We start from the raw sequence: 10,444 nt of genomic DNA, 5'->3' as shown, positions 1-10,444 counted from the left end.
ATTGTACTCTATGCTACTCTCTCCCCACCCCCACCCCCCTCTAGCTTATCTCTCCACGCTTCAGGCTCACTGCCTTTATTCCTGATGAAGGACCTTTGCCCGAAACGTCGATTTCGCTGCTCGTTGGATGCTGCCTGAATTGCTGTGCTCTTCCAGCACCACTGATCCAGAACACATTCTATTCTCCACGACACTCAGGTTATCTACAGTTTTGCCATCATGTTCTAACTCATACCCTGGTATGACTTCAGATGTCTGCCCTGTGCTCACTGAAACACGCTGACAACCAATAGTGTGTCACCCTGATTTTAACATTCTAACCTTGGCTTCCAAACCCTCCATGGCTTTGCCTATCCCTATCTCTCATCATGGCCTGCAGCTCTGCCACTAGGTAGTAATCCATTAACGGGTTATGTATTTCTCTTCTCTAATGAAGTCTTTTAAACACAAGAGTAGAAGGAAGCTCATTCAGTCCAGCCTGTTTGGCCATCCAAAGGCTTGTTATCTACAGTGTGGAAGCAGGCTATTCAACCCATCGAGTCCACACTGACCCTTTAGAAAGTATCCCAGCCCCAACCTAACCCTGTAACCTTGCATTTCCCGTGGCTAATCTACCTAGCCTGCACACTATGGGCAATTTAGCACGGTCAATCCACCTAATCGTCAAATCTTTGGGCAATGAGAGTAAGCCAGAGCACTCGAAGGTGTAAACCAGTTGCCTGAGGCTGGAATCGAACCTGGATCCTTGGCGCTATGAGGCACAGTGCTAACCACTGAGCCACCATGCTGCCCCCGTTGATTAGTAACTTAATTCCATCAACCCACCTTTCTTTTCCATCAATTAAAAAAACTAGTGATCACATTTCTGAAACGTCACCCCAAATCTCAAAAGGCTTTTCAAAAGCGTGAACGATAGTGCAATTCCGGACCCATCCACCGGAGGCAGTAGTTTCAACTGTGGTAAAACACCCAAATTCGGCAGGTTGGACCTGTCCAGCAGTTTAATGAATGATTTAATTAGAGTGCAATAAGGTCACCTTAAAAAGACAAAAGCTGAACTTACTCCTTGAGCTGCAGGTGATTCGTCCACTGCCTTCTCCCAGACACGTGCACTCCATCATCATCCAGCCCTGGTATGGTCTTTCCCAGGTCTCGCCAACAACATGGGTCGAACCTGCTACATTGTCATAGCACCTCTCCGCTGTGTAAACACAAAGTGCTGGGTTAGATTCCGAGCCAGGTCATTTTCCATCTGTTTTTCCATCCTGCCTTGTTCCCTCTGCTCACAGCACCTGATCCGTGTGTGTGGGCTTGAGCAGGGAATGCCAACGGGCTATTGCTTTAGGGAGGGAGTGGTGGCATCAGCCGTGCCAATCCTGCCCTCAATCACTGGCCATTTACTTGCTCTTTCCAGCGATCAGGTACACTAACAGCGGGCTGCCCTTTGCAACTCCCCAGAGACTGAAACCAGCTCAATCAATCCTGCCCTTACTGAGCTTGAGATCAGCAGACAGCATCAACTGAAAGCAAGATTGAGTGGCTCAAACGATGCTGTGATCAAAGTTAAGATCAGAGTGGTGCTGGAAAAGCACAGCAGGTCAGGCAGCATCCGAGGAGCAGGAAAATCGATGATTCAGGCAGGAAGTTCCCTCGGACAATATGATCCAGCAGACAGTCAAGATGTTTTGTGTTTCTATGTTTTGAGAGCACCAGTGATTAACTGAGTTACTGCATCATAGCTCTGTTCATTATCAAGCTTCTATCTCTCCACAGAATCAAGTTTTCAACTTCGTTTTTTTTTATGGGAAGGGACGGGGAAAGAATATTACACCATTCATAACCCTTGCATATTCTAACATTTCTGTCATTGTGAATACTTGCCAAAATTTTGGAAGCAAGCACTATGTTGGCTGAGGGATAGGCAGTGGTTAAGTCACAGGGTGAACTCAGTGAACTTCCCCAGTCCTCTCAAGCTGGGGGATCTTTTCTCATCACCCGAGGGGGGTAACCGAGGTCTCAGTTGAACATCGCATCTGAAAGAAAGTACTTCTAACAGTGCAACCCTTCCTTAGCTGTCCACTGGATTGTCATCTGTGATTATGTATTCACTGTTTTGCTGTGAGAAGGCTCCTCTGAGACACAGCTGACATGCCATGGTTCAGCCATTAGAGCGAAACAGCCTTTCATCAACTGACACAAATTTCAGGAGTACATTGAGAATTGAATTAATATTCAAATGCACATATCCTATCCAGAGACAAACAGGTTATGTCAGTGAACTTGAGCTCTAGTTGACAGTGTTAATTGTCACATGACCATCTGGCCTCCAGGGGACAATGCTGTTGGGTCACATGATCACCTTGCTTCCAGTGGACAGTTTTGACTGTCACATGACCTCCAGTGGACCATACTGATTGTCACTTGATCACCAGGCTTCCAGTGGACTGTGCTGTGCATTATCATCTGGCCTCCAATGGACAGTGTTGATTGTCACATGACCACCGGCCTTCCTTAGACAGTGTAAATCATCACATGACCACCGGGCCTCCAATAGAGAGAGTTGACTGACACAGGACACCAGGCTTCCAATGAACTGGGTTGACTGTCACATGACCACCAGACCTCCAGTGGACAGTGCTGATTGTCACATGACCACTGGCTTTCTTTAGACAATGTAAAACATCACATGACCACGAGGCCTCCAGCAGACACTGTTGATTGTCACATGACCTCTAGGGGAACAGTGTTAATCATCACATGACCACCTGGCCTCCAGTGGACTGTGTTAACAGTCAATTGGTCCTCACTGTAGCCTATGTGGCTATCTGTCTTTCTCTGGACAATGTCAATCATATGTTCCATAGGACAATGTGATCCAACAGACAGTCAAGGTGGCCTGGAGGTTTTGTGTTCCTATGTTTTGAGAGCACCAGTCCATTCCAACCCACTCTCACTCTTTGCCAACGCAGAAAAAACTTCCAAACCTAGTCTGACCTTAGTGCATCAATCTGGCTATAAGTAACCTGAGTGAGCTCTTGTAAAGGCTTTGCAAAATTGTCAGCCAGTTGTTTAGAACCAAAAACCTTGTGCCAGGAAAAGAAAATCGTTTACACATATTGGTTTCAATTTTATGACAGAATGGTCTACCTATTGGCTTGCAGGTCCATTCGCCTTTCCCGTTTCCAAGGCAAACACACTCCAACATGTGGCCACCGGTCTCGTGAGGTCTTCGCCAGGTATCACCGATCTTATAGGACTGACCACCCTCATGGCAGCGGTCTGTGGAACACAGGAGGGCAGCAACAATGAAGACCGTTACAAACTGCCCTAGAGTTCGATTCAGGATTTGATCAACACCTCCTTGTCAGGAGGCCTCTGATCAATGTAGCATGTGCAGGGTTTGACGTTACCCATACCTTTTATTATCTTCACACTGACAACAAGGTCCCTCCAAAGAGACCATAACGGCAGTCGGACCATGTGCAATGAACTGGATTGGACTGGGAAGCATCAGTTTCAACCAGCTGGCAAACATCAGAGTGACAGAGCAACAGATGAACCCTGGGAGGGGTCCTGGTAGGAAGGTCCTGATGGGTCAGAGGAGTCTGGAGGGAGGGTATTGGAGGAGTCTGGAGAAGGAAATTGGATGAGTCTGGAGGGAGGGAATTGGAGGAGTCTGGGGGGAGGGAATTGGAGGAGTCTGNNGAGTCTGGTGGGGGTAACTGGAGGAATCTGGAGTGGATGAATTGCAGGAGTCTCAAAGGGGGTAGAGGAATTGGAGGAGTCTGGATGGGGGAGAAATTGAAGGAGTTCTGAGAGAGAATTGGAGGAGTTTGGAGTGGGGGGAATGAAGAATTCTTGAGGTGGAGGGAGTCCAGGAGATGTTGGGGAGGGAATCAAAGGGGTTAGGGGTTGGGGTTGTGTGTTAAAGGAGTAATCCACAGCAATTGGGAATTATGAGAGAGGTCGGGGAGACTGGGGGTGTAAGAGTCCAGAAATGGGAGGGGATATCCCAAAACAGATCTTATTTCTGAAAAGGGATGGAATTTTAAAGGACGGAAGGGAATATTGTTGACAAGAGCAGAAAGCAATGAGTTTCTCTGATCAGGGAGAGGACTGAGATTTAAAACAGGAAGGGGCTCACTGGTAACAAACCCTCCGATGAAAACTTCCTTAATTGGATAGGAACTTGTGCCAGATCCTTTGAAAGATCAGAGGTCAGCTGTGCTTGTCATGCCTGACAGAAGGCATACTGCAGCACATTTCCCCTTTTTAAAACACAGACCCCTTCACTGTGCATGTGACAACACAGAAAGCAAGGCAAAACTCCTCAGGGCATTTGCATAGAGGTCAGAGCACCAAAAGCACAAAGGAATAGATACCAAGAGGGATTCTGATAAGTGGGAACTCGGAATAGGTACAGTCCCACAATAATAGCCCTGGTCACCTACCCGCACTCACTTGATCGCCCACAATGCCCCACACCCATCCTCCTTACTTGCAATGGTACAGCTGATTCTCCCCCTGCCAGCTCCGATGCAGGTACAGTCCCAAATCATGCCATCCTTTGGCCGCTCCCAGGTATCACCAACACGTTGCCTGGTCCCAGTGTACTGGTCATAGCACATCTCCTCAACTGCACAAATTGAAACATAGTCGTCAGGAAGACCTTTTCAATTTGAGAATGACCATCTGCCCACTGCAACACCCCACCACACCGCACCCACAAACTGCCCTCTTGAAGGGTATAATACCTGTCTCAACTCTGAGCTTGGTCTCTTGAGTGCCATCTACAGAGTCCCATTTGACATCCAGCAATCAGGCTGTGCTTAAGGGAACCACACAATATCTGGCACTTTACTGGGCTGGGACACAGAAGATCTGTGCAGATATTAAAAATGAAAGTGCTTGTACCTACATAGCACCTTTCACAATGCCAGACTGTTCCATTGTGCTTTGGCAACCAATGAGGTGCAGTCACTGTTGTATTTTAGGAGATGCCGTACCATTGGTAATGTAATGCATTATTACAAACGCTGATACTGTACAGTAATGCTGCAACACAGTGAGATGTTCACTCCTACTGAAATGCACTGGACTGTAATATAATGAGACTTAACATTGGTAGAGTGAATAAAAACATGAGGGTCTTGGATAGGGTAAAGAGACAAGGTCTTTTCCCTGGGGTGGGGGAGTCCATAACTTGAGGGCATAGGTTTAGGGTGAGAGAGGAAAGATATAAAAGAGACCTAAGGGGCAACTTTTTCACGCAGAGGGAGGTACATGTATGGAATGAGCTGCCAGAGGATGTGGTGAAGGCTGGTACACTTAAAAGGTATCTGGATGGATATATGAATAGGAAGGGTTTAGAGGGATATGTGCCAAATGCTGGCAAATGTAACTAGATTAATTTAGGCTATCTGGTCGGCATGGATGAGTTGGACAGAAGAGTCTGTTTCCGTGCTGTACATATACTGATATTTTAAAGCACTGAATTAATATACCAACATTGTCACACACTGGGTTAATATACTGATACTGTAACGCACTGAGTTAATATACTGACATTGTCACACACTGGCTTAATATACTGATATTGTAACATACTGGCTTGATAGACCGACACTGTAACACACTGGGTTAATAACACTGACACTGTAATACACATTAGTTAATATGCTGATACACTCGCTCTTAAACTTTACTTTTGTATCTCTGGATGAGGACTGTGTACAGTTAGGAGATAGTGCTAGATTCCAAGTTTCATTATTAGGAATGCAGTGTTACTAGCTCTTTTAACTAATAACTTACCGTCAGGCTTCGATTCACAATTCCAACCTTGCCCTGCCCCATAACAGGTACAGATCATGACACGGCCCATGTAAGTACGCTCCCATTGCTGGTTGACGTGGTAAATCTTCCCATTGTCTACACAATAATCTGAACAGGGACAGAGTAGAAAGCACACATGCCATCAATTAAATAGCTCCCAAAAGACCAGATGCATTGCAAGACTAATAACATTCAGCATCTGTGGACAGAAAGATTATGTCTCAGATCTGAACTCTCAGTTCATGGAATACAAACTCATCTTTAGAGGTGAGACTTGGAGATGCCAGTATTGGACTGGGGTGGGCAAACGTCAGAAGTCACATGACACCAGGTTATAGTCCAACAGGTTTACTTGGAATCACAAACTTTCAGGGCACTGCTTCTTCATCAGATGAAATGGATCCAGAGGGACAGAGAGAGTTAATCATAGATATTTCAGAGGTTCTTTTCCAATTCTGGAGAAGGGTCGTCAACCCTTAAATAACAGGCTGCATTTTCCCGACAAAGAAACTCAGGACTGAAAATGTGTTGCTGGAAAAGCGCAACAGGTCAGGCAGCATCCAAGGAGCAGGAGAATCGACGTTTCAGGCATAAGCCCTTCTTCAGGCTTATGCCCGAAACGTCGATTCTCCTGCTCCTTGGATGCTGCCTGACCTGCTGCGCTTTTCCAGCAACACATTTTCAGCTCTGATCTCCAGCATCTGCAGTCCTCACTTTCTCCTCAAAGAAACTCAGGAGCCTGGAACAAATCCCGAGTCACAAATTCATTGGCAACAATGCAGCTTAATTTTACACTGCGCTGCCCTATCCAACCCTTCAAAGTGAATCCTGCAGTTCCACCTCTTGGTGCTCTATGACCTTCTGTGGAGTGCACACTAACCTTCTCAGAGTAGGCAAGATGCAGACCAAGTGCAGGACCCTGTGGTCCCAGTAAAATGCAATTGCTTGTCAAATGCAGGCACTCATGAGGTGAGCTATGACTTTCAATGGCTGGGGGGAATACACCCCAAACTCTTATTTCTCTCTTCATGGGTGCAAATAGCCACCTTTCCTATCATCTTCTGCTTTTAGTTCAGATTTTCAGCATCTTCCAGTGCTGTGCTTTTGCATAAGCTCATTTGCTCTGATTAATAAACCTCTTCTTGTTTCTAACAAACCCATTAGGATTACACTGTTCAATTCCCTGTCAATCCAGACCCCAACATGCATCTTCAACTCTCACTCTTCCCTTACAAGTGATGCAACCAACAAACAGTCAAACCATAAAATCAAGGAAAATGTGTGAGAATGAAATCATATTATTTCTCTTCACAGACATTGATTGACTGACCTTTTAGTATGAAGGTATGAGGGAGAATATAGAGGATTCACGAGAATGGTTGCAAAGAATAAAGGGATCTTCAGTCACATGGAGAAACTGAGGTCACACATCCTGCAGTGGAGCAGGCTAAGGGAAGATCTGTTGGAGGTGTTCGAAAGCCTGAGGGCTATGGACCAAGTAGACAGGGACTGGTTGAAAGATTGAGAATCAGAGGATACTGATTTAAGATGAGTGGCTGAAGGAGCAACAGCGACACAAAGGAACCGTTTCGATCACACAGCAAGTGGTTAGGATCTGGAATACTCCACCTGAGAATGCACTCAGTTTTTGGCTTTCAAGAGGATAATTTGATCATCATCACAGAACCCCTACAGTGTGAGGGCAAACCATCCAGCCCACACTGATCCTCCAACGAGAATCCCACCCACACTCACCCGAATCCTTGTCACCCTGCATTTCCCAATGGCTAACCCACCCAGTCTGCACATCCCTGGGCACCATGGGCAATTTAGCATGGCCAATCCACCTAACCTGCACATTGTTTGACTGGGGGAGGCAACCCATGCAGACACGGGGAGAATGTGCAAACCCCACACAGACAGTCGCCCGAGGGTGGACCTGAACCCAGATCCCTGGCGTAGTGAGGCAGAAGCGGTAATCACCGTGAAGTCCCATTACGTGAACAAAAGGTAAAGGCAGTGGGAGTAAAGGCAGTGGGTGTGGCACTTGCGAATCTTAGAGAAGTGCTTGTATAGACATAAAGCATCAAATGGCCTCTTGCCCTAAACCATTCAACAATTCTGTGGAATCCCAGAATATTTCCTTCCAGATTTCTAGCCAAGTGGCTGTGTCTCATTCAGAATTGCTTAATTTAAACTACATCTGCAAATTAGCTGGAAAAGCTCCCTCCAACTAACCCAAAGACAAACATTCCAGACTAAACTTCCACCGGACTGTCCACCCATCTGAGTGGATCTGTCAGCGAATGGAGGGTGTGTGTTCTCAGTTGACAGACCAAACTCCAATATAAAAGCAGCTCAGGGTGGATGCTAGCTTTAAGCTGTGGAGTCTGCTCAATTGAAAAGAGATGCATGCCTCAATCACCCCAATTCAGGAAGCAGGCAGTTTCTAAACCCTCCCTCATCCAGTTCTCCCCCCCCCCCCCCCCCTCCAATTCCCCTCCCCCAATGGGAGTTCTGGGTCAGGATGTGTTGGCTTCTGTTGCTGAACAGCCCGAACAATAGCATCAAAATTTGCAACACAAAGCGTGAATGTTTGCAAAAAAAAACGTTCGTGCTGTATTTTTTTCAAAAAAAAACATCTTCCCCAGATTATTGAGTTGAAGATTACAAAGAAACCATTTGTCTTTCTCCTTCTCGCCCCAAATAAAGATGTCACATTTTTAAAAAAAAAACAAATGCTGGCTGCTGGAGAAAGCACACTGGAACCACCCAGTAGTCGGGAAACATCTGTGGAGAGAGAGGGACAAAGGTCGTTTGATGCCCTTGTTCTTCAAGCCTGAAATGGAGACTTCAAAAATGTGGTTGACGTTAAGGGATAAAGCACAGAAACGGGTCAGATTGTAACCTCCTAAACTGGCGGCGACAGGGACAAACCGAGAACCAAAGTTAGGTGACGGGTACATGCCCTCGCAGTCACACTGCATTTAACCCCTTGTGCTGTGCAACAAACATAGGGGGCATTCGGCCCCTTACTGCGTGTACTGGCTCTCTTGAAAGCTATTTTCCAAATGATCCGCGACACAAGAAAAAATTTGCAGTCGCTCCGCCGCTAAAAGCCTGATTCACTCCGGATTTTAACTGTAGGAAAGCATCTCAACATCATGTTGGAGTGGCTAACAACAGAGCAAAAGCAACGTCCCTGCAGAACATTATAATGCACATGTTCAGAAAACGTTGGAAGAGTTTGAATGCACATTCTGTAAGGGAAAAGAAAATGTTTCACGGGTACGTTAAAAAACTTTAAACCGGATTCTCTTCCTGTGGAAGACTTACTCTGATTCTGGGTACCTCCATCGTATGGACTCTGCCTCCTACTTTTGCCGACATGGCCGCTGGCTGCATTCAGACACACGGCCAACAACAAGACCCCGACTGTGGAGTGGTGCATTTTCCAGGCACCAGCTCCCCGCTGCCCACTTTCAGAGCCTCCACTGAAAGACGGCCAAGATGTCTGAGAAATACCCCCAACCGTGCTGAAAAGGAGAAGGGAGAGAGAGAGAGAGAAGCAGGGACAGAGGGGACTGGTCCAGAGAGAGGTTGGGGGAATACAAGAGCAAGAAAACGAGAGGCCAGAGAGAGAGAGAAGCTAAAAGACACCTCCCAGCGCACCTTTGGCCAGTGAGTGAACGAGTGTTTGCTTCTGCAGCCCTCTTTATAACATTCTGCAGCCTGTGCCCGGACGGGATGGGTGGACCTTTGGAAGTGCAGGGGGAGGAGGGGTCTCACTTGGACCACATCAATAATATTTACAAGTCTGCCTCTGACATCACTTGAGGACTTTGGGGTGAAAAAAAAGCCTGTTCAGACACTTATCAGACATCAGGCATCTCTCTTAAAGGGGCACCGCATCCCTGAGCCAATCCTGCGCTCCACAACAGACATCCCACATAAGGCAAGGCAGTCATTGTGTGAAGTGATTCACCGCTCGTCTTTAAAGACAGGAAATTCATACTGAAGTATTCTACACATTGCAACAAAGAAGAAAAAACACAGATTTAACTGAACCCAGCTTCTCTCCTGCCAGCTGTTTACTTGCGAGTGCCTTTACTGAACAGTAACTTGACAAATCACTGCTGGGAAGGACTGGAAGACTATTTTTTTTAGGTACAGCTAATCTGGGCTCCTTTTACCAGTTGAAGGGACTGCAAATCTGAGGCAGAGCATGCGTTCGAAAGTCAAGGGGGCGATTGAGGCGGCAACTAAGACGAAAAAGTGTTCGAGTTAATACTTAAATATCTTTAAAGTCACCCCCATACACACACAATTCCTCCATGAGATCTGCAAACATTGAATCCAAAAACATGAGGTATAGATTTGTCCAAATATGTCTGCAAAGCTGATTATATATATATATATAATCATTGTGTGAATTTTACATGAACTCGGTCTGCGAAAAAGGAGCAAAGGGGGGTGAGGGCGGCGGGGCTCGACGACAAAGGAGGTTGGTGGGTGGGGGGGGTTTACAGACATAAACCGAGACAGACTGGGCACTCGATCATAAGCGAGTGACAACCTCCCCGCCGCAATAAACACTCGCAACGAAGAAGTG

The 10,444-nt window shown here is 46.4% G+C and overlaps 1 protein-coding gene across 4 annotated transcripts in view; it reads right to left on the bottom strand.

Moving 5' to 3' along the window:
* The window catches only part of LOC122551435 (fibronectin-like), a 95,700-nt gene extending 86,184 nt beyond the window's left edge, over nucleotides 1-9,516 (bottom strand). For 2 of the 4 annotated variants that reach the window (XM_043693335.1, XM_043693336.1), the window contains exons 1-5: nucleotides 9,169-9,516; nucleotides 5,812-5,940; nucleotides 4,499-4,636; nucleotides 3,148-3,279; nucleotides 1,064-1,201 (exon numbers count right to left, since the gene is read on the bottom strand). In XM_043693335.1, coding sequence (XP_043549270.1) covers nucleotides 1,064-1,201; nucleotides 3,148-3,279; nucleotides 4,499-4,636; nucleotides 5,812-5,940; nucleotides 9,169-9,283 — 652 coding nt within the window. In that variant the 5' untranslated portion in view covers nucleotides 9,284-9,516. The remainder of the gene's footprint in view (nucleotides 1-1,063; nucleotides 1,202-3,147; nucleotides 3,280-4,498; nucleotides 4,637-5,811; nucleotides 5,941-9,168) is intronic. The other 2 variants (XM_043693337.1, XM_043693338.1) reach the window with 1 other exon arrangement.
* Between the last annotated feature and the right edge of the window lie 928 nt (nucleotides 9,517-10,444).

The sequence above is a fragment of the Chiloscyllium plagiosum genome, chromosome 7, assembly GCF_004010195.1.
Source record: "Chiloscyllium plagiosum isolate BGI_BamShark_2017 chromosome 7, ASM401019v2, whole genome shotgun sequence".
In the NCBI taxonomy this organism is placed as follows: domain Eukaryota; kingdom Metazoa; phylum Chordata; class Chondrichthyes; order Orectolobiformes; family Hemiscylliidae; genus Chiloscyllium; species Chiloscyllium plagiosum.
This window is presented reverse-complemented; position numbering and strand designations above follow the sequence as displayed.